The following is a 23,778-nucleotide window of genomic DNA, read 5'->3' as shown; positions in this document are numbered from 1 at the left end:
AGGCCCCCCAAAACTCAGGGCCGCCCCTGCATAAATCCCTGCCTAAAATTGTTTCATTTCGAAAGGAAAAGACGAATCAAGGATCCCGTACGATTGTTGGTTGTTTCTGAATCAATCCGTTCAAGAATATTCATATCTGTCATGGCATTCATTATTCCCCAAAATCAAAGTGGGAGGTTGATTTGTGGGGGGACCTTAAGCTCAAAGAACTTTTATGACAATATCTCATGCTCCATCTTGGGCCCAATCCACTACTTTGATTAATTGCCACCGCATCTCCAATTGACATAGCACCTCACCGCACTTGAACAGGATATGAAATTATGAATACACATATTTCCAGTGCTAGATAGTGGCTGCTGCCTACCAAATTTGAAAGTTAACGTGGAGCAGGGCGAGATATTTGGCATTTAGAATGGTATCTGGTCCATTTCCCATTCAAGGTTCACTGTTCCCTTAAATACAATCTACACCATGTTTTGACTAGTCCCTCTCCTTGATCCAAATATCCATTTCTGTATTAGCTTCCACTCCCCAGTTTGTGCACAAGATCACAACCTTGTCTTTGTATCTTAGCTCTATTTTCTGTATCCAGGATTCCAGGTAGTGCCATAACGATGGGTGTACAAGTGTACAACCATGAACATAGGGTACATTTTTTAACTATATAAAAATAAAAAGGTTCGATTCCAAATCAGAATCTCTTTATTTCGATTAAAAAATTCCTACTGCTGACAAAGACTCTTGTCTTAACCTCTAAAACTTGTTATTATTAGGATTAGTCTAATAATATTAGTTAAGAAAACAAAAAGCCTCCCTCCATTCTTCTCTCTGTTAAAAAAAATGTCGAGCAGCAGCACATTCACATTCACATTCACTCTCTCTCGTTCCTTGCCATTCCTCAAAACACGATATCCTAACCCTAACCTTCTCTCTTCTCAGAAACCACTCAACCACGTTTCCTTTAATACCATCTCTTCAAAACCAACGTGTTCTTATGGTTTGTGGACTTGTGTTCCATCTCTTGTTCACGGCCCAAGAGGACAAAATGGCTTTATTGTTAAAGCAGCTGAGAAAACTGAAGAGACAGTGAAGCCTAGTAGCTTGTTCAAGACATTGGAGCTTGGTGTTTTGATTGTCTTTTGGTATCTTTTAACCATCTTGTTCAACATTTACAACAAACAGGTTTCTTTCATTTCCTTTTTTAGTTGTTTTGTTTCTTGATTTTTGAAATCACGGATATTTAGAATCATTTAATAGTGGAAATTGCACTTGGCTCAATTTATAATTTGTTTTGGTGGAATAAATACTGGTTAAATGTAAGAAATTATGAAATTAGGCATAAGAATGTTTATGCTTCTGTGACAATTGATGAAGAATTTGTTTGTTTGTTGTTTATAGATTTTGAAAGATTACCCGTTTCCGGTAACAATCTCAGCTTTGCATTTGGGCATTGGGACTTTGCTTGTTCTTTTTATGTGGACATTTAAGCTTCACAACAGACCAAAGATTAGTACTTCACAGGTACTTCTTTTTTTATATTTTTACGTTTCTCAGTTAATACTTTGTCTTTAGAGTCTTATGGTTTTTTGACATTTTTTTTGCAGCTAGTGGCAATCGTGCCGTTGGCCATAGCTCACACACTAGGGAACCTTTTTACTAACATGAGTCTTGGAAAGGTGTCAGTTTCATTTGCACATACTATTAAAGCTATGGAGCCCTTTTTCTCTGTTGTCCTCTCTGCTTTGTTTCTTGGGGAGGTATAGCTTCTGTTCCTCCTCTGTTTCTTTTGTGTTTACTACGATCTACGTTAGAGCATATATGCTACTTAGACACTTTAAAATTGAAGGTGTGGCCCTGCTAAAGTTTTATCTTATGCATGTCCCAAGCCGCGTCCATGCTGTAGTCTGTGATTTAATGGAGGTTACAGGAGCATCATGGTTCTGTTCTTTCATCTTTGTTTTGTTAAATCTCTTGTAGGGCCTTAGATATTACGATTACTCAGCTTATAGTGTTCTTTGTTCATTTTAAGCGAAGATGAAATAGTTCATATACACTTTATTTCTTGACTTTGTATTTTAATCTTGACATCATTTCTGATCAACCCTGCAAGCAGATGCCTACAGTTTGGGTGGTTTCTTCCCTTGTACCGGTCGTTGGTGGTGTAGCATTGGCATCATTCACTGAAGCCTCTTTTGATTGGTAAGGCAATAACAGCAGTTCTTCAATATCATAATGTAAATGTTATTTTGTGATAAAAGTATACACTTAATTATAGATGCTTATAGTGGATATGATTAGTCTTAAATTCATTTTAAGTAGTGATATCAGATTCTGGTTCATCATTCTGTGATTCTATCGATGTGAAATAGGGTTGGATTTTGGAGTGCAATGGCTTCTAACCTGACCAACCAATCTCGCAATGTATTCAGCAAAAAGTTCATGGTTAAGACAGAGGAGGTAGTCTTTGACCTGAATTGCAATATTCTTTCGCCCTGTTCCCAATATATTTTTGTTACTAATTTTCACCCTGCATATTATTGGTTTTTTTTGTTACCCTGAAGTTGTGGCCCTTAATCTGAAATTTGTTATTAAACAGGATTATCTGGACAATATAACACTCTTCTCCATAATAACCATCATGTCTTTCATCCTAATAGCCCCTGTAGCTCTACTTGTTGAAGGTGTCAAGTTTAGTCCTGCATACCTTCAGTCTGCTGTAAGTATAATCTTCAAAGAACAAAAGAGAGTACTGCATACACCTCATTACTTAGTTTCACTATTCAAAATCTTCTTATATGACACTGTCTCTTTTTGTTCTTAATTTGTGAAAATAGGGATTGAATGTGCAAGACATATATCTGAGGTCACTTCTGGCTGGTCTCTTTTACCATGGTTATCAGCAGGTAAATTTAGAGATCTACTTATAATATATTTATATTTTTATGCTAGTTGTGTGCAGAGTTGTGATTTATAGTCCTGGTTCTGTCTGTGAGGTTCTGCAAAAGTCAATGTATCAGATTTTTTCCAGTATGTAACATACCAAGGTTATGAAATGAGATGACGTCTTCGTTGGTCCTCTACAAATGGGTGAATGCATGCCCGATGCATAGGGAGGTTATTTAATTAGTATGATTTGTGGGAACAATTCCCGCACTCTTTTATAAGCATTGCTAAAATCCAATTGGTCAGTTCGTTTTAGTGGGAACTTTTCCCAATCAAGAGCTCTAATCTCACCCAAACTTTTTCACTCCCCCTACTTATAAAAACTTCCCCACACGCTATAGAGTTGTGAAAAGTTCCGTTTAAAGTTACCTATCAAAATGGAAATTTGCCATGAGACTCATTCCACAAACCAAACGGACCTATGTTCTTTTTGCTCACAGAATAGATTACCTAAAAACTTCTATTTTGATTTTTCATGTGAAAGAATTTTAGGGTGATGAAGACATTCTACAACCTTTTATATGTTATTTCCTCCTTTGATTACAAATTTTATGACCGGTTAACAATTAGCTTATTTCATAAGCATTTTCTTTCTTTTAACAAAGTAGGCCAAGGAAAAAAGATTTTCTCTGTCATCGCAGTTTTGACTCGATTTCTCCTTTTAACCAAGTTCCATGTGACAAGAGTTAATTTCAGTTATATCTCATGCGGTTGTGTTCTTGTGTACTTGTGGTGCTGTGGAAGCAGCTGTAGGATTGAAGAGGGGTTCTGTAGACAAAAAGTAGGATAGCAGCATTTAAGTTATAAACCAGCCAGTCATATTTCAGACGCATGACACGTCTATGGGAAGTACTAATGATGAGACAAAAAACCATGGGAAACACCAATTCATGAAGGTTTTACTATGAAGAGAAAAGTTCTGGCTCAAGAAGCCAATATATCAGATAGCTAAGTGGAGAACAACTTGTGAATCTCTTTATAGGAAGCCTGTCTTAATGAAGGATAAAACAACAGAACCTTTTCCGAGAGTACAGTGAGCTGAGTTTTTCATATCTCAAGCCATGGTGTCATCACACCTGAATTGGTAGACACCATCATGTATAGTCAAGTAAACCCCAAAAACAAGAATAAGAAGAATACCGCTTGAAAATGGGTGGTAGAAAGGAAATAAGAATCTCGCAAAACTGCAAGGTGAACCCACCCCTGAAAAAAATTGAAACTGCTCTCATGTAGGTTTATTAATTTTCTTGCAAAACTTATGTTGCCGTCCCTGTTCATATTTAAGTCATATTTGTAAGATTCTGGTCCCCATGTAGCCCCCAAACTCAGGTTCCATGGTCGTACCTAAGTCATATTCTGATTATTGTTTGGTTATAACAGGTTTCTTATGTGATACTAGAAAGGGTATCCCCTGTTACTCACTCTGTAAGCAATTGTGTGAAGCGGATAGTGATCATTGTGGGTTCAGTTCTATTTTTCCGTACCCCAGTCTCACCCATCAATTCTATTGGTAAGTGTCATGCAATACAGTATCAGATTACCTTCCTATCCACGCTGGTCTTTGGTTTTGAAAAATACCTGCCTTTGTTTGATTATAGGAACTGGAGTAGCTCTAGCTGGAGTTTTCCTATATTCAAGGCTGAAGACAATTAAGCCAAGGCCAAAGTCAGAATGAGGCGTCTCGTGCAAATTTTGAATAATGCAACTTCTTCCTGGAATAGAATTCCATCTTGTGTAGGTTAAGAAAGAGTAGCTTATGCAACTTCTTCGCACATAATTTTTTTGTGAAAATATTTATTTAGCCCCAACAGAGGACAATCTCAAGCTAGCCGCCATTTTTTTTTTCTTTGGGGTGCTTAGAGAGAGATTGTAGACAAGTAGACAAACCACTGGACCTTGTGTTCTGCGTAAAGAGCTTAGCAACAGGGGTTATCAAAGAGATTGATTTGTATTATTGTGTACTTCGATATGTGTTTTCACGTTGCTCATATATCTACTCAGAAAAGATAACAGAAGTTATGTTTCTGACCCACAAAATACTCTTTTTTTCATCTAGATATTAGGTCTGGATGGGTACCTTGGGAGCTTCTATTGATTACATAGCAGACAAAAAGACAATCATTTTTTGGTACCAGCAAGAAGACAAACATGACAGGGAGTGATTTTTGATAAAAACAAGCTCAGCCAAGTTGGAGGATTCTTGAGTTTTATTCGCACCCAAGCTCTCTCAACTTCCGCATACTTACTATCACAATTTTTTAGTGGTGAAAGGTTCCCACAAAATCTCAAAATCTCGGGAGTTTCCTCAGCATTTACCAGAAGGAAGTTCCACACAAATCAAGCACACCTTTAAGTTTGTTTGCTGAACATCTAAAGAGTGCCTGCCCTTACTTGTCAGAACGGAATTGGAAGTCTTAGAAAAGCTAATAAGTGCTAGTAGATTCCAGTCTCCAACTCATTTAAAAGAAAGAGTAAACATATTTGTGGTTGGAGATTAATGGTATCAAGACGATCGTGTTTAGAGCCTATACATACAACTACAAGCACATAATGGCAAAAAGCGTTGGTGCTTCGCACGATCATAAGCGCAAGGGTGTCAAGGCCCATTGCTATAAACTTTAGATATGACAACAAGATCAGGCTATGCCGCCCAGCCCCAAGGGAAACTATAATGGATTACTCGGCCCAAAGCCACCCAACTTTGGAGGAAAAGCAACATGTTTTAACTCAGAAAACCACCACAACTCATGCTGATTGTCCAAGAGACTAATGAACGAGAATAAAATCTGGAACCATATTAAAAAGTCACGAACCATAATAAAAAGTCTTACAATGCCAACATTAACTCCACATAAAATCTACCCATGTTTTCCCTCTAAGACCACTTTGAGAGATACTTTATTATTCCTCAAAACGGAAATGCTCATCTGATTTAGATCAACCAATTCAATGAGACAATGACTGTCTCAAACATTATTCTGAGAAACCGTTTCCATCAAGTCCAACTCAGTGCATCATATATATGGGACTTGAAAGAGCCACATCTAATGGCACCACATTCTCCGAGTTTCCCTGACTAAGGAAATGAAACATTTCCTCGTCATCAAGGAAAGACATATCATCCTGAGTGTCCAGATCAGGGAAACTAGGATATATCACCTGACCATCGTCAGCAGAGGGGCTTGGTAGATCAACAGCAATGTTTCCCATCAACGCAGTTCCTGCATCAACGGTATTTCCATTTGAGTGTGACTCGACACTTCTAATATAGTCTCGAAGGATTTCGCTTGGTGGTGATGAACGGTTTGAGGTGCGATTCTTTCTTGTTGTACTGTTTTCCTTCCTGGAAATATTGTTCCATCTATTTTTCACCATGTTCTCTGTTCGACCAGGAATCAGCTTAGCTATTTCCACCCACCTGTTTTTGAATTTCATATGCCCTCTAACTAGTGCAATGTCTTCATTTTCTGACCATGGTCCAAACTGCATGAAAAATTAAACCAACTGTTATTATTATTATTATTATATATATATATATATATATATATATATATATATATATAAGTCCGGCTCCTAAAAAGACCTTAAATAAGAACCAAATCTAAAGCAACCACAACTTCATCTACAAAATGATTTAAAACCTAATCTTTTGTGCATACGATCCATTAACCATAAAGAACATCTTTACAAAAATTCAACTCGTTTGACAATTTTTAACATTGACAAAAGATGATTGCAAAAACATCTCTACTTTAATGCCCGAGACTCTCATCTACAGTCTCGCAACAGTAAAAAAATATTTTTTTATGTATCTCTAAAACTCCTTGTCAATTTTTTTTTTTGACTATGTTACCTCCTATTTTGTAGTAGATTGATGATATTACCCTTTGATGCTTTAAGCAAAACGCACAACGTGCATGCATCAATCTAGTATATATATGCTCCACTCTCCTAATATTATTCTTAAGCACTTTGTTATATAGCACATACTATTTGTTAAACTTAGTATCCAACCTATAATGATACACTCTCCCTCTCCCAATCTTTCCCAAAAGTTTAGCTCCTTGCCCATTTTCAATATATTTGAGCTGTCTCAGTCACTTTTCTATTAGTTTGACTCACGACCAAAAGTCAATTCCTATTAATCGAGTTAAAGAAGAGCCAAATAAAGCCTAATTATGCGTCCATAGTAGTGTTCGTCAATTCCTATTACTCGAGTTAAAAAAGAGCCAAATAAAGCCTAATTATGCGTCCATAGTAGTAGGAACACTGAACAAAATCTAGAAACTCATTAGTAATTAGTCAATAGGTAAGAACACATACATATTCTTTGTTTGAGGAGTTTTTTTTAGGTGGAAATTTTATTTATAACGAGTATTATAAATAATTAGGACAAGCGTGCAACAAGCTGCCGTTGCAAGTCCTTTCTGAATAACAAATTCTATTCTTCTAAAAACAAACTCGTTAGAACCAACTATCATAAAGTTATGGTCTATAACTTTTTGAAGTCTCTTGAGGAGCTTAATAAATTGTTGTTCCATGAACCGAAAAGTGTCGAAACTGAATTAAATAAAACAATGTTGGTTAGCCCTATAAGTTTCCTCATGTTTCTCCATCTTTCCTGTCGCTGATCTCTTAGCTGCTTCTCCCACCTCAAATTTTTATTTATTACTATTTTTATTTTATTTTTAGATAAGTTATAAAACGGGTAAGGCTTATTCAAGCGGCTTAGATGTATAATTTATATAATCGAATGTACAATTTATATAATTAATCTACTCCTTAACTATCCTTACTCTTTCATACTCCCTGTTGTGGGATCCACATGAAGTATGCAGTATCAGGATAAACTTCTAACCTATTCTATTGGAAACTTAAATTCACCCAAAATCGAAAAATCTAGAGCATTGAATTCAGTGCTACTTTTGATTTACATGATTATGAGGTTTTGTTCGAATTACTATTTGTGTGGATTACTTTACCGAAGCAGAGTACTGATACGTTTAAACTGACCAATGCGGTTATGTGGGCATTGGGATTTAATTGATGGTTGATCGCACAAATAACATTTGTAAAAGTGTTAATTAACCTCGATATGCCCAAAATGTAATTGCTAAAAAAAAAAAAAAAAAAAATTATCAGTATCAATAAAATTTTCACTTAAAAAAAAAAAAAAAAGAGAGAACCTCGATGGCAGGTTTTGCATGATTGTACCACCTCTCTCTACATTGTTTGCCTGTTCTCCCATTCATACCCTTAGCAATATTTGCCCAGTCTTTATCTCCATAAATATTGACTAGGATGTCTAATAGCCTGCAGAAATTTGTTTAAGTAATTCAAGATTAGTAATAAATAGTATAAAATCAAAGCAAATATAAAGAAGACAATTTTGATTTTACCCGTCTTCTTGCTCATTCCATTTCTGTGGTCCTGTGTTCAAAATGTTAGGATATTTCCCAATATTTGCCCTTTGTATTCCCGTTTTATAAATTTGACTAAATTTCCTATCAAGCTGGTTGTTTGTATTTATATACGAAACATGATTCAATGATTGGAAATGTGTTGAAGTCGGGATGACATTTTCTTGAAAATGACAAAGCATTCGGTTTTTAAAGCTTCCTTCAAACAAAAAATCCCCTGTGCCACCGTTTCCTATTATACACGAACATCAAGAAAACAAGGTTAAAGATTGACATACTTATAATGACCCAACTTATTTAATTAATCAACATAGAAAATTGTTGTCTCAAAATCAAACTTTTTTTTTTACCATACCATGCAAATGGCTGGAATCAGGGTGTTGAGCAACTTGTACAATTCTTTTTAACATGCATTGTTGATTGAAAGAAAACCCATCTCTGAAAATTGGAAGATTAGGATTTAGGTAGTTTCCTTGGAAAAAATCTGGTCGAAAGACAACACCGTTGTTGTAGATTGTTTCGTACTCCATGGCAGTGATAAAGAGTATAGAAAAGGTTAATAGAATTGAAAGAATACTAAAACAACTAAGTGAGTTTGGAGGCGTCTGTGGTATTATTTATAGTCAGAGGAAGGAGGGGTATTGGCTCCAATAAAATTATGTCATTGATGTGTTTACTGGTTAGACGGTTGTTATTGTTTTATGTCAGGTGACCGTTAAACTCCACTTTAAGTGCTTTTAAAGAAATAAAATGAATTCAATCTATGTTCTCTTGGAGGCCTTTTCCTTGTTTTTTGGTTGCATTGCCCAGTGTAGTTCCTATTGTAGTTTATAAAGTTTATGACCAAGAATGATAGCTTCACGAACTTAAGTCGAGATGCTTGAGCTCTGTTTATACTGGGATCGCTCAAGCGCATTCATGTACTTAATTATATGAGTTAAGTCGAAACAGATTTTAGGGCATAACCGAGATTGACACATCCTAAAGCTTGATTGGCTCGACCATCATCTTCCCTCCAAGGTCAATTGCTCGAGCCGCTCAAGCTCAATTTTTATAACTTTGTGAGCGGAGTTTGAATTGATTATAAAGTTATTTACCTAGGCATACTAAAGTTCAACTTGTTACACTCAATCACTCAAGTTCAACCCTGCACTACAATTTCTCAACAAATTCACTAAATTTGGAGAATAGACAATCAATCATCATTTAATTTCTAAAATTAATTGGGAATCTCTTATAACTAAAAATTAAATGATTCTTATCCAAAAGATTGCCAGATTTATCACTTCTTTGTCTAAAATTATGAAATTAATGATTCTTATCACTTCTTTGTCTAAAATTATCTCTTATCACTTTTTTGTCTAAAATTATGAAATTAATGATTCTTATCCAAAAGGTTGCCAGATTTATGAATAAATATGTATTACCATGTATGTGATTGTCTCATAAATATGGATGAATTGACCCTGACCATTAAAAATAACTCAGTAAGGCAACAATGTTACATTTAACATTGTTGCAACATTGTTGCCACAATATCGATGTTGTTTCCAAGTATATAACCTTTTAGGCCTGTGCTCAATTTGGTTAAATACATGCATCTTCATTTCTAAATCTCTTAACCATTTCTAGAAGCTTAATGCCATTAAATCATATTACTTAAACAATATATGATTTTTTTTTTCCTTTTTAGCTAATCTCATTAAATTCCATTCTAAATGGAGTTCTTCGGTTCTTCCTTAATTACTAAATCTCTTAAACATTTTTAGAAGCTTAATTGCATTACTCATATTAGTTAAACAGCTAAACACTTTTCTAAATTTCTTGATTTTTTAGGTAATCTCTTTAATGGTTTTCTATATAAAAGAATAATTCATTAGCAAATTAATTAAGATATATATATAAGAATAATATTATGATGAATACTTTTCCAGTTTTTCTAGATGAAGGTTTTCCTTTGTACTTTCCTATTTATATCTAAAACTTTTAATGATTTTAAATCAGTTTATACTTTGTAATAGGGTTGTCATATAGACACCACTGATTTTACCAAGAGCACCCCACACTAAATAGAGAACAAACATGTTCAGAATTATTAATAAAATGATTTTTTAAATTTATTATTATTTGAAATGAAGACAAAAATTGTTTAACAAAATTTCACAATATTCAAAATAAAAGCATGAAATATTTATAAAATTTCTCACCAACTGAAAATACTCATTCATTATTCATTTTTATTTTTTAATATTAAAAATATGATTGAATTATAAAATTTATCAATATTTAGAGGAACCCAAACAAGAAAATAAATAAGTCCCATAACAATTTAATTATGGACCAAAGCAAAAATATTTTCCCCACCATATCAGGCATTTGAAGATACCCATCATCGTTCAAATTAATAGAAGATGATGAAAATTATGAAATTTATCAACATTTGAAAAGGTTCACTGATTTAATTCAACGGAAAATAAAAACTAACTAACCAAAATTAAACAATTTCTTTTATAAAATTGTATAAATCTTAAGTGGTGCCTAATTTTCAGGTGGTGCTTGTTTTGGTTTTAAGGTGCGTTTGGTTTTGTTTTAGGTGTGGCCGTGTGGGCATCCCTTGGTTAAATCAGTGGCACTTTTATGACAACCCTTATATAATATATAAAATCGGATTAGGAATCTTGCTATTGGTTATGCGATTGTTTTAATGGGTATGGCCAAGACCATATTTGCTATTTTGCTCTGTTTTGTTGTTCTTTATTTCTGGCAAGATTGGGCTTCTTGGAGTCATTTTTAAAATCATGGATATTTGACTGCCACTGCTACAAGGCACAAGCCTATTAGCCCAAAATATACTCTATTGCATGCATAATATGTTTCACAAGATAATATTCAACTTTCATATTGTTTGATATATATGGAGTAATTATTAAGACCAAAGTACCAAACACACCTGATACCAATCTAATATAAACTTATATGATGCAATGATGCTTGAATAAACGGTTATCTATCCCATTGAGATCTCTTCCCATTTCCAATGGCAAATACTCATCTATCAATGTTCTACGACAAGGATATGATACCTTCCTACATAGATAGATGGGTTTTTTAGGTCTTGGTCCTAATAATAGTTAGTTTATTAGGATTTGGTCTATAAAAGTTTGAATATTAGAGTTTAGTCCAAATTCTGGTTCTTGACTGTTTGGCAACACAGTTGACTGTGGTCAATCTGCTAATTATTTTGATATGACCAGAATAACCTTTAGTGCGCATGTCACGTTGTTGTATAATTTGTTGGACACATGTCAATATATAATTGGATATTACAATCTAAATCATGTGACCGTTAGATTTTTTGATTTTGCGTATCTCGATAATGTTATTGGAGTCTAACACTCATCTTCTTCGTCAGAACCCACACTTTAGCAGTCAAAACTCAAAACTCAAAACCTAACCAGTCGAGTTCTCTCATCATTGTGCCAGTTTCATGATTGGTTGGGTTCATCACTGTTAGATTGTTTTTTTTTTAATGTGAGAGTTCACCGTACGTGTTTTTTATTTTGGTTATTTGAATTTTGGTTTTCGTTTTTGACCGGGCAATGTTAGTTACCATTGATAACAAACTGATGAATGGCTATGCTATGAAAGCATTGAAACCCACTACAAGGGTTTTCGATCATTTTTTTTGGTTTATGAGAGTGATAACTGATCATATCGTCCATACAAGATCCTCATGAAATTAAACCAGTTATGAGTTATGATGGAATGACAATCAATTGGATAGCTTATGTAAAAAAGTGCTATAAAAAAAAATATGATTGCATTTGGAAGTGTTTCGTTATCATTTTTATTGAATGGTTCCTAGCTCAATTGTGTTTCTTTCGTGGGCGCTGTCAATAAATCCTACAAACGCAATCGTTTTTTTTACACGTGAAAAGACCGGGACGCTTAAGTTGGAACACGTATGACACAACCAACGAAGGTATCAAAGACCATTAATACTTTTTTTTTTTTTTTTTTTTTTTTATAGATAAAAGGGAAACACTTCCAAACTAGGAAGTGCTCCCCAGAGAGTGCATACATAATTCAATCAACGATCTTGCAGTAACATGGTTTAAGCTATAGTGCGGGGGGGCTCGCCGCCTAGCCGCAGCATATAGCATTATCGCCTACAACGTTTGAGTTTCTACTAATATAATAGAAGGTACAAGCATCCAAAACAGAAATACTGGCATAGATGTCATGAGCCACCGAAGTAGCTCCCCAAGATAGGTTTGTCCCTCTACTCTCCAAAATCTCAGCAAGTCTCTGACAGTCTGTCAAAATGGCGATGTTCCGGATCTGCATATGTTGTGAAAACTCTAGGCCTCCTTGGATGGCTCGAGCCTCTGCCTCTCGGATCAAGACTTATGTCTCTGTCATGTCCCGCACCAATGCAATAACCAAAGTTATTCCAAATAGCAAAACCTATACCTACCTGTTTAGTATTACTATCCCACGATGCATCCAGTGGTGAGGTAACAACAATTTTCAGTTATATGAGGCGGGCATTTATGTGTTTGTTTTAGCAAGCGGCTTCTCAGTGTTAGTGATAAAAGTTGAAGCTTTGGAGATGATGCCAAAAAATTTGTTTGTTTGTTGTTGAAGATAAGATCATTTCTCGCTAGTCCATATGGAGTACATGATTGAGGCAAGTTCACTTAGGGTGTCTTTAATATCATATTTAGAGTTTAGCCTAGTGGTGATATTTGTGATGATGGAAATGATAGAATCATCGCTATTCCAATGATCGGTTCGATAGAGAGTTTAGAGCCATACCATATGTGTCCGAAAGCATGACACAATGAAAAAAGTGCATGATGAGTAGATTCCACGATTATTGCAGCGTGGGCAAGTATTTGAGGAGATGATATTCCGATTTACGGATTTTCTCTTGTGGGCAAATTTGTTTTCGATTGTTTTCCAAAAGAACAATTTGACTTTCTCCTTTGTGTTGAGATTCCAGATGCTTTTCCATAGTTGCCGATGTTGGTTTTGATCTGCATTTGTGCTTTCACTGAGGTATTTGTAAACAGACTTCACTGTTAGTTCTCCATTTGTTTCTTCTAACCATCTGATAGAGTTGTTGTGTTCTTGTCGACTGAGAGGCACTTTCAGAATTTCCTTGGCGGTGCTTGGGAGAAAAATGCTATCAAAACATTTCTTTTCCACGGCGGTTTTACGGATCAATGAAGGTCACTCACGCACCTATATGGGCCTACAGGTGGCATGGGTCCCATGGGTTTGTTGTATGGTAGAGTTGGTATCCAAGGATCGAGCCAGATATCGATGTCATTTCCCGTTCCAATATGCCAACATAGCTTAGGGAGGATCGCATCTCTTGCTTTAAGTATACCTTGCCATATCTTGGATGCCCTCGTCTAGGGCATTTTACCCTCAAGATCGAATTTCCCGGACGTACTTCTTTAGAAGGCTTACCACCCAAGGTTTGTCCGGTTCTTTAAGGATTCTCCAAAAAGTTTAGCTTGAAGCCTTGAGATGATGATGAGATGCGCCTTATCCCCAATCCCCACTTGATTTTGGTAAGCATATTTTGTTCGGGGAGATATAGTGCACCTTATTTGTGTTGTCTTCTTTTCTTCCCAAAAGAAACTAGCATTTAGAGAATTCAACTTGTTGCATGTAGATGTTGGCGGTTGGAAAACTGACATCATGTAAGAGGGATGGCGAAGTGATTGCTTTAATGGCGTTACTTTTCCGGCTTGGGAGAGTAGCTTGGCTCTCCACCCTTCCATTCTCGAGAAACTCTTTCTAGTTTGAGCAAAATCAATACGACTCTTGCGTCTGAGGATTAGCGGGGCTCCCAAGTATTTTTCATGGGTGATTGTTTTCCCAATTTTCAGAATTCTTTTCACAATGCGTTGATGACGACGGTGGGTGTTGTGAGTGAAAAAAATACCGGACTTCGGAAATTTATCTCTTGACCTGAAGCATTTTTAAAGAGCTCCAGAATATCCTTGAGATGATGTGTTTCTGCAATATTTGCTCTGCAGAAAATGAAGCTGTCGTCCGCAAAGAGAAGGTGAGACATAGGATTGTCACTCCTACGATTTTGACCCCATGGATTTGTTTTTCTTTTTCTCGCTTTGAGAGCGGGCGAGAAAACTTCCATGAGATAATGAGCGAAGAAAAGGTGATAGGGGATCTCCTTGTGCGATACCGGATTCGGGTTTGAGGAAGCCCATGGGTGATCCATTTATCTTGAGCGAAAAGAGAAGTAGTAGAAATGCATTGATTTATCCAATTCCTCCATTTCGGAGAAGCCAAGGGCTTCCATAGTTTCTAGAAGGAAACTCCATTCAACTTTGTCGAAAGCTTTGCTCAAATCTAGCTTGATGGCCATACAACCCGATGCACCTTTTTTTTTCTTTTCAGAGTCTGAACAATCTCATGGCGAGCACAATGTTGTCAAAGATTTGTCTTCCCTTTACAAAAGCACTCGGGACGGAGAGATAAAAATGTCCGAAAAGAGGTTTTATCGCGATTTGCAAGGATTTTGGAGATGATTCACGAGGCTTACATTACGAAGACCATTAATCTTGAGTAGTTGAGAATCTCCCAGGTGACGCGTCGGTCACTTTTTTAAAAACTGACACATCAGATTTTTCTTAAAAAAAGTAAATCTACGCCCTTTTTTGCAGATTTCAATTGTTCGTAACCCAACCAAAAATAAAAAAACAAAACTCTCTACTAAACAAACCGCTCACCCTTTCTCACATCCAAATTCCAAACCATCTCTCAAAATCTCTCTGAAAATAATGGCTCCAGCAAGATCTACAAGTAACTCTCTCAAACGTGCCAAAGATTAGATCTACAAGTAACTCTCTCAAACGTGCCAAAGATGGAAGTGCTTTCACCGGATGGTAATAATCTTTCTTCTCCTTAAAATAAAACTTCAAACTTTATCTGTTAATATATTTTTTTTTTGCAGTGAAGAGTGTAAAAAAAAAAAAACTCCACAGTCCGCACAGATATCTTACCCAAAAAAAAAACCACTTCACCGGGATTTCATGTATGTGTTGGGAGTGGTGGCGAGAGATTACTCCCTGAGTGGTACACTGAGAAAGGTGTGTGTGTGTGTGTGTTTTTTTTTTCATGGAATGAATTGGTTTGTTCTCCAATCAAAGGAGAAACCTTTGATTGGATCCAATGCCAAGGCGCACAATTTTGACACTCTTTCTAGATCTCTCCCTCTCTTGCAGATTAATATTAACAATGTGCCTCGGCCAAACCCGGCCTTGACTTATTTCTGGACTACGTTTGCATCAGTAAAAGGTTGAGTAAGAACAAGCTTATATAGGCACAAAGATTGTAGGGGTATAATGCATGCAGTTTAACAAAAGGTAGGATTAGTGAGTCAAGTCCACGTCTGATGTTGGATTTTAAGGGAATATTATTGAATGCCAACTCATATTAAGAATCTTGCAGTGAGTATATGTAGAAAGTTTTGAATTGTTGGTACTGATTAAGTGAGAGAGTCCAATTGATATTAACTAGATAACATGGATAGAATAGTTTAGACTTTTAGTTATTATAGCTCCATTGATTGGTTTTCTTATTGTTAGAATGTATATGCTTGATTTTCTTTGGAACAGTTAGTTGAATCTTCAGTCAGTGGCAGGCAGAGGCAGTTGTCTTTTCGTCAGCTAGAAGCACCCGGCTTCTGAGGAAAGAATATGACGAAGCTGAATGATTATTTGAGGCTGCTGTGTCAGCAGGCCATACTTATTCTGTTGCTGGCTTGGCTAGACTGGATTTCATCAAGGGATGGAAACAACGGTCTTGTGACAAACTCAACTATGTGATTTCCTCCTTTAACCCTCTTGGATGGATGTATTAGGAGAGAGCACTATACTGTGAAGGCGAGAAGAAGTGTGATAATCTTGAGAAGGCAGCAGAATTGGATCCAACACTTAACTACATGTACATGTATCGGGCTGCATGCCTGATGAGGAAGCAAAGTGTTGAAGCTGCTCTGGCTGAAATAAACCATGTTCTTGGCACTAGAGGACTACCGAGCTACCTTATGCGATGTTCAGGCAATTCTTACATTGTCTCCCGAGTATAGGATGTTTGAAGGACGGGTGGCTGCTACCCAACTATAGGATGTTTGTACTTATACACAACATATTTTTCATAGATTGGAAATTAGATTCTAAGAAATGTTATTTGTTATTGTTTTTTTGTTGTAGAGTTGTTTTGGCTCCAATGACTAGGCAGAAATCTTACGGACAGAAAGCTTACGCAAATGTCCCTTAACCACATGCAATTTTGTATTACGCTCAACGGACTAGCAAAGGAGGACTTCTTATAGTTGAAGCCACCGGGGTTTCTGATACTGCTCAAGGGTAAAATCGTTGCCATTTATTAATTTTCTATTGAAGGTTACATACCTCAATTTTACCTGTGTAGATTTCACTTATATCTCTGTTTCGTAACTAATTGGTCATGAATCCAGCTCTGTATCATTTCAAAATCCCGTAAACTATTAGTATGTTTGTAGGATGCTCATTATTTTAGTATCTAGGTATGGTACAAGTAACTAATGGGCCACATTATAACCTTGGTCCTAGGGACACTTGGTATAAATCAAAAGATTGCTGGAGATGAAAAATGTGGAAGAGCTACGATTCTATAAAAGTGATTCGACATAATCTGGCTGTTTATCCTAGAAGCTCCCACTGTGAAATCAAGAATGATATAGGAATACTCCATGGCATTTTGTAGCCAGTCAATGTCTGCAAATTTTGTTGCAAATGGCTGTGTCATTCCATTCTTTTGTACTGTGGATTACAACCTGCGACAACCGAATTTTTTGGATTCCTTATATGTTCTGAAACTATTTGCTTTAGACCAAGCAAGGGTTATTACTTTACTATTTAGAAAAGTATATAAGCACTACTTGGAACGTATTTTGGGGGAAGATGTTAAGGTAGTACCCCTTGCTTATGGACGTGGAGACCAAAGTTTGGTCTTGAAAGCTATCACTTGCACTAAGGATCGATCCTGAAAAGGTCGCGATATTCATTTGTTTCGCTTATAGATGGTTTTTCAGAATTGCATGACCATTTATGTGGTTTACTTATTGCCATTTAATTTATTAGGTATCCAGATACACCTGGTATTTGGACAAAGGAGTAGGTGGAAGCTTGGAAACCCATTGTAGACGCTGTCCATGCAAAGGGTGGTACCTTCTTTTGCCAGCTTTGGCATGTAGGAAGGGTTTCTAATACTGGTGTGATTTGTATTTGTCAAAATTAAACTACTATTTTCGTATATTCTTCATCGCAGGGGCGGATCTAGGTGGTTTTGTGTAACAAATTACTCGGTCTAGATTTGACTTAATAGTTAGATAGTTCCTGTCTCAACTTCAATAAACTTCAGCTTCAGCACCCTTTTCCAGTTATGATAGCTTCAGCACCCTTTTCCAGTTATGATCCTCAACAGCAAACTTTTGATTTCAATGTTTAGTATATGTGGTTTGGGACTTCTCAAGGTGAATATATATATAAAGAAGTCAGGGGTATGATGGAAATTGAGTAATATTATTTTTTTGCTCTCATTTGATTTTGGGTAGTGTGAAATGGTTTATTGAAATTCCAATTATTAGGGGTTCAGCTCTGTCAGCACTGAAGAGGGAAAATGATGAAATTGGTAAACAGGCTATATCAAAATTGATGGACGCTGTTGACTCATACATACCTGATCCTGTACGTCAGCTTGACAAGCCTTTCTTGATGCCAATTGAAGATGTTTTTTCAATTCAGGTGAGTTTTTCAATAAATCCATGAACATAGAAAAATATTAACAGGTTGAAGTATGGATTTGTGATTCTGTGCCTGATACTTGAATTTTTATGTACTCTGTAGATGTTGATTTATTTATAGGTTTGAGTTAACCCACATGTGAAGTAATTATCTTCAAGGCAAAGTAACTATTTAAAATAAATATATTAGCATAGTTATAGCTATATGTAATTGATTCCTAATTATTATATATATTTTACCTATAAAAAGACAAGATACCATTCAAAATCTATTCTTACCTTTAGATATGCGTAATTACCAATACTTTTGTTTTTGCTAAGGAAACCAATTATTTTATTGTCTTTTAATTCAAAATCTGTGATTGGCATGGTTACAACAAATTTTGACTTCTTTATATAAACTTTCCTTTCACTCATGGCTACACACCTCTAACTAGTTACTCATTACCAACTATCATGAGAAATTCAATACTACTTCTCACACTTTTCATCTCCCCTTTACTTGAATTTCCAGTTCAAGCTGCTGCTCCGGCAGGTAAACTTGTTACCAAACAAATTTTAAGCTGTTGGGTAATGTTACTTATAACTTCATTCATTTTTCTTTGTTTCAGCACCTTTGGTTAAACACTTGTCTTCCATTCTCAAATGGACTAGATCTTCACCAAAACCATCACAACCAGGTTAGAATACTCATTAATTTTGTCACTTTATTGAGGATATGATCATGTTTAGATTGATGGGTTATAATGTGGTTATATTATATATATGTACAGATGGTAATGTGCTTCAGTTCGAGAGTGGTTACTTGGTTGAGACTATAGTAGAAGGAAATGCGCTTGGGGTGCTGCCGCATTCTATTCGTGTATCTCAGGATGGGGAACTCTTTGCCGTTGATGAGGTGAACAGCAACATTTGTCTTAATAACTCCGCCTCTATCCCAATGTATGTCTGCTACTTTGTATACTACTTAATTTGGTTTATATCTCACATGTTAGTGTTTTGTTTTAGTACCGAAAGTGATGAGCTTATATCTGTGTTAACGAAATGCTTCATCTTTGTAACTTGGGTTTTGCAGATAGTAGAGCTAGATTAGTTGCTGGGTCGTTTCAGGGTTACACTGGACATGTTGATGGAAAAAACCAAAGTGATGCTCGGGTTTAATCATCCAAAGGGTGTTACCATGGATGATAAAGGGAATGTATATGTCATGAGACACAGCGAATCTAGCTATCAGAAAGATAGGAGAAGCTGGTGTGTGACATCTTAACCTTATCTGAGCTGATTTTCAGGATTGTGTATCTAGAATTTTGGAATTTGATCCTCCGCCTGTAAAGAAATCAAATTAATGTTTAGTAATTGCTTTGTTTGCTTGCAGGTGTGACAACAATTGCTGGAGGGAAATCCAATGTTGCGGGTTACAGGGATGGACCTAGTGCCCTCTTTTTTCTCTGAGACTGACACATCAGATTTTTCATAAAAAAATGAATTCTACGCCCTTTTTGCCAATTTCAATTATTCGTAACCCAAAATAGATAAAACCTCTTCCATACTCTTTTTTCAATTCTACAAAACACTCCCAACTCTGCAAAAAAAAAATTCCTCTCTTCAAACCTTCTCTCTTATTCTTCTCTTCTTCCAAAATTAAACTAAGAAATTATGCTATAAATTCTTGATAAACACTGTTTTCAAGAGAATGAGCACTCATCAAACTGTTTCTCAGAATATGATTTTCTGTATTTACCTATGGATTTCCGGTATGTATACACTCTTATTCACTTTATAACCCAATATCTTTTTTTCATCGGTAAATTAAAACTTTGGAATTGTTCATCCGTAATGGTTTTTTGCAATTCATGTTGCATTTTCAGGTCTGGGTATAACCTTGGGTATGCATTTGTCAACTTCACAAGTGGTGTTGGTGCAGTCAGAGTTTTCTCTCCTCCTATAGTATCCCCTAAAACACCAAAAGCTTCAACTCCAAGCCCATCTCTGCAATGTAGAAGGGATTCGAACCCCCTTTAGCCTTTTATCTGAGCATTATAACTACTACCGTGTCTGCTTTGTTGCCTGTAGCATGCCTCGGTTGCTAAATGATTCAAGCATCAGTCCAGCAGATTCTGGCTAAAGCGACAGTGAGTCCCACCCACATTCATATTTAGCTATCCTAATTTGAGGACTTATCTATGTTGTAGTTAGTTTGAGCACTAATGTGTCCACGGGCCACCAACATAGTCATGAGATCTTCAATTTGTGCTTCTTTTTTTTATTTGTCTTCTTTAGCTTTAATCTTTCACATCTCCATGAACGGAAGAAAAGTTGCAGAAAGAATTCCAGTTTTGGAAGGACTTAAGTTTTGGAAATAACACACAGGTACTAGAGAATAGGTTAGAGTTTGATCACACAAGTTTCAAAGTTGCATATTTACATGTTAAGTAATACTTCTCTGTACTTTTATCAAATTTGACGTATTAGTGATTCCTCATCAGCAATGCATGTTCTTTCGATTCTTCAGTTATCACAATGAAATAAAACCAATATATATAATCTGTACTTACTATATAAACATGAGTATATTGACATTCACATACCACAACAGTAGAAAAACAAGTGCCTGTAACAGAATAATTTATTTATTCAAAAGCAACTAAATAGAACATACAAAGTGTTCTCCTTAGTCACTGTATGGATGCATGGACACATGGTGACACTTATAAATAGAAAATACAAAGTACAAGAGAAACAATCAACTCAGCAACTGATCCCACGGAGACATAACTCCAGTACATGGAGACTTGCTGACTTATTAGCAAACAGACTCCGAATGACTACTATACTAGGAGGGCACAAGATTTATTCAAACTAAAGTGATAGTTTATACTCGAAGAGATCGGATACTCAATTTCATGCACTTAAGAAAGCACCCACACGGTTCATAAAATCATCAGCATTTTCAAGCTCAGGTGTATCGAGATGGAACACATGTTCCATAAACTCCACTACTCCATCATACCCACTTTTTCTTAACTCATGATAATAAGACCTTCCCCTGTGTATCAAAATATCTTTCTCAGCAACACACACCAATACCCGTTTGCATACCTCCTTGGAAAAAGGGCCCTTTGAAAAATTTGGATCTTTAATCAATCGACCACCAAAGGATTATATTTGTCCCATAACAAGCCAGCTTTTGAGTGATCCAGTCACTCTCGAAACTGGTCAAACATATGAAAGGAAAGCAATTCAAGAATGGCTGCAAAGGGGAAACACGACATGCCCCATTACCTGCCAGCCTCTCTCTGCAAATGCACTACCCAAAACCAATTATGTTCAATCTGAAGAGACTAATAACCTCATGGAGAGATCAGTATCCTGATATTGCACAACAGTTTTCATACTCTGAAACTCCGAGAGCTTCAATCAGTAGCACCTCTTCTAGAGAATTGAACCTCAACTAGAGTCATATATATCAAGCGCATACACTCTTATTCACTTTATAACCCAATATCTTTTTTTCGTCAGTAAATTAAAACTTTGGAATTGTTCATCTGTAATGGTTTTTTGCAATTCATGTTGCATTTTCAGGTCTGGGTATAACCTTGGGTATGCATTTGTCAACTTCACAAGTGGTGTTGGTGCAGTCAGAGTTGTAACTAGACAATTCCGTTCTTGATGGATTTCAGCTCAAGAATCAAATGGAAATGGCTTTTGGCGGGCTAACCAGTAGGATTTGGACCCATTATTTTCTACTTCAGTAATATCCGACTTGGTAGGGTACTGAGCACACTGAGCAAGTCTCATCTTGCGTAATGGTAATATGCTATTGACCTTTTGTTCATATTCTGATTTTTGCTGGAACCTGTTCATTTTCTCAAGGCTTTAATAATGGCTACAAACAGAATCTCACAAAGCACACTGCATGTTACGACAAGTCCAATATCAGGTGGCAGATCACTTCCAGGGAATATGCAGAATACTTCTATAAAGTAGCCAACTACACTCGATGACAGTTTGACATTGTATATATGTATTATATACACATGACAACCAAGCTGAAGGGAAGCACTCCAGTAAAGTTCTTCCAGGCTTCTTGGTGGAATAATGCCACAACCAGAGATCCTTCCGAGCCCCATATTCCACCATCAACTCCACGTAGTGTTATAACCTTTCCAGATTCTAACAAGTATCAGCAAGTACAAAGCCTCATTTAAATGTCCAGAAAATTTATTCAAGTGGAATGATGTGGCACGTGATTTTAAGCAGGAGAATATATTCACTTATAATTCTTATGCGCTTCGCGCTCTTTAAGTTTTATGAAGGAGTCCCATGGTTTGGTGCACTCTTAATCTTAGCTTATAAGGATTTTATCGCAAGTTCTTGAATTCATAGCCTAGAAGGATTTTTTAATATTCTACGTTCTTCCAAAAAGTATTAGTAGTAATGCATTTTCGATTTGTGGTACTTTTTGTGCATGTTGTTCAAGCAGTGGGAATGGGGTAACATGATGTGATTTGGTAGAACACAGTTCCAGCGTTGTTGCTAAATAACTTTTAATAGGGCATGTTGATTTCACTTTGCATACTGTGTATTGGATTTCAATGACCATGTTTTAAGTGTCGTGTGTTCAGAAACTAAAGAAGAAAGAAAGACCTATTAAACTTCTTTTTATACCCCATTCTTATTTTTTGATGATTTATTCATTTTATCATTTATCTGATTTTATGACTTCAAAATTGAAAAAAAAAAAAAAAAAACTTATTATGAAATGCTAACTATCATTGTTTGTGTTGAATTGATTTGGGGTCTAAGTGTGCGTGACAATGGAACCAAATCGAGCATTTAGCGACACATTTAATTGACCTTTTCACCTATGAATAAACTAATAGGTAATCTAAATTTTCGATTAAAATAGGTGTTTGGCGTGTGTCAAATATGGCAGCTCTAAATGAGGCATTGATTGCGGAAGTCCGGTATTTGAAGGCTGGCTACTTTCTGATTGGGTGGAGAAGTACACAATTCGGCTTTGCTCGGCAATTATCCATGAACCCCGGATGTTCCAACAACGGCATCAATAGACTAACAAGCTTAACATGTTTCAATTGAAGCGCATCAACAACAAATGTCACCTCGATACGAAACAATAGGAAGCGAGAACAACGGCTTCGGTCACAAAGCATGAGTGAACAATAGAATTATTGAAAGGGAGTATTTTTTTTGTAATACTCATAAGATGGTACCTTGACACCGGTGGTGGTGGTGCTCGCCGCTTTTCATGCACCCAGTTCCTTTGTCTCGAAGTTTCTTTTTGTCGGTGCATCCCATTGGTCGATTGTTTGTTTATTGTTTGAAGCACTCAATTAAAGACAACTCGATCCGACATGCATTACCTTAGAGTACTTTTATATTATGTTAATCGTCGAAGAAATCCATTAAGCTTTTGTGGTAGTACAAATTTAGCGTTATATTTATTTATATTTTTGTATGAAGAATGTTTTGTAGTGTATTGGAATCCTCTCATTTGTTTAAAGAAATATGTTCATTCTTTTACCTTAATTGATTGATATAGGTTTTCAACCATAAGTTCAAGTG

General features: G+C 36.1%; 3 protein-coding genes across 20 annotated transcripts; 2 read left to right on the top strand and 1 right to left on the bottom strand.

Annotated features, from left to right (window-relative positions):
* Window positions 1-507: 507 nt before the first annotated feature.
* LOC147523468 (triose phosphate/phosphate translocator, non-green plastid, chloroplastic-like) lies at window positions 508-4,907 on the top strand. The gene is made up of 9 exons (XM_086598744.1): window positions 508-1,185; window positions 1,402-1,524; window positions 1,608-1,760; window positions 2,117-2,202; window positions 2,373-2,460; window positions 2,600-2,719; window positions 2,838-2,906; window positions 4,327-4,456; window positions 4,545-4,907. Exons 1-9 carry the CDS (start codon window positions 844-846, stop codon window positions 4,619-4,621), a joined length of 1,188 nt encoding a protein of 395 aa, XP_086454870.1. The 5' UTR covers window positions 508-843; the 3' UTR covers window positions 4,622-4,907.
* A 900-nt stretch (window positions 4,908-5,807) lies between these two features.
* LOC147523467 (transcription factor MYB119-like) lies at window positions 5,808-9,973 on the bottom strand. Its single transcript, XM_086571234.1, has 3 exons — window positions 9,930-9,973; window positions 8,133-8,259; window positions 5,808-6,429 (listed from the first exon to the last, which is right to left on the bottom strand). Exons 1-3 carry the CDS (start codon window positions 9,971-9,973, stop codon window positions 5,953-5,955), a joined length of 648 nt encoding a protein of 215 aa, XP_086427360.1. The 3' UTR covers window positions 5,808-5,952.
* A 5,111-nt stretch (window positions 9,974-15,084) lies between these two features.
* Window positions 15,085-23,778, top strand: LOC147523466 (uncharacterized). Of its 18 annotated transcripts, none has more exons than XR_015216080.1 (9): window positions 15,085-15,289; window positions 15,358-15,493; window positions 15,629-15,769; window positions 16,022-16,774; window positions 17,531-17,922; window positions 18,037-18,193; window positions 21,775-22,001; window positions 22,089-22,382; window positions 23,756-23,778. XR_015216080.1 is itself a non-coding variant. In XM_086598710.1 (4 exons), exons 1-4 carry the CDS (start codon window positions 18,649-18,651, stop codon window positions 19,269-19,271), a joined length of 321 nt encoding a protein of 106 aa, XP_086454836.1. In that variant the 5' UTR covers window positions 18,205-18,648; the 3' UTR covers window positions 19,272-19,286. The 18 variants fall into 18 exon arrangements, 1 of the variants encoding a protein (XP_086454836.1); XR_015216079.1 differs by lacking the exon at window positions 23,756-23,778 and adding an exon at window positions 23,129-23,169; XR_015216084.1 differs by lacking the exon at window positions 23,756-23,778 and having other exon boundaries at window positions 17,531-17,856; window positions 18,089-18,193; window positions 22,089-22,650.

This window comes from Coptis chinensis, chromosome 1, assembly GCF_015680905.1.
Source record: "Coptis chinensis isolate HL-2020 chromosome 1, ASM1568090v1, whole genome shotgun sequence".
NCBI lineage: Eukaryota > Viridiplantae > Streptophyta > Magnoliopsida > Ranunculales > Ranunculaceae > Coptis > Coptis chinensis.
This window is presented reverse-complemented; position numbering and strand designations above follow the sequence as displayed.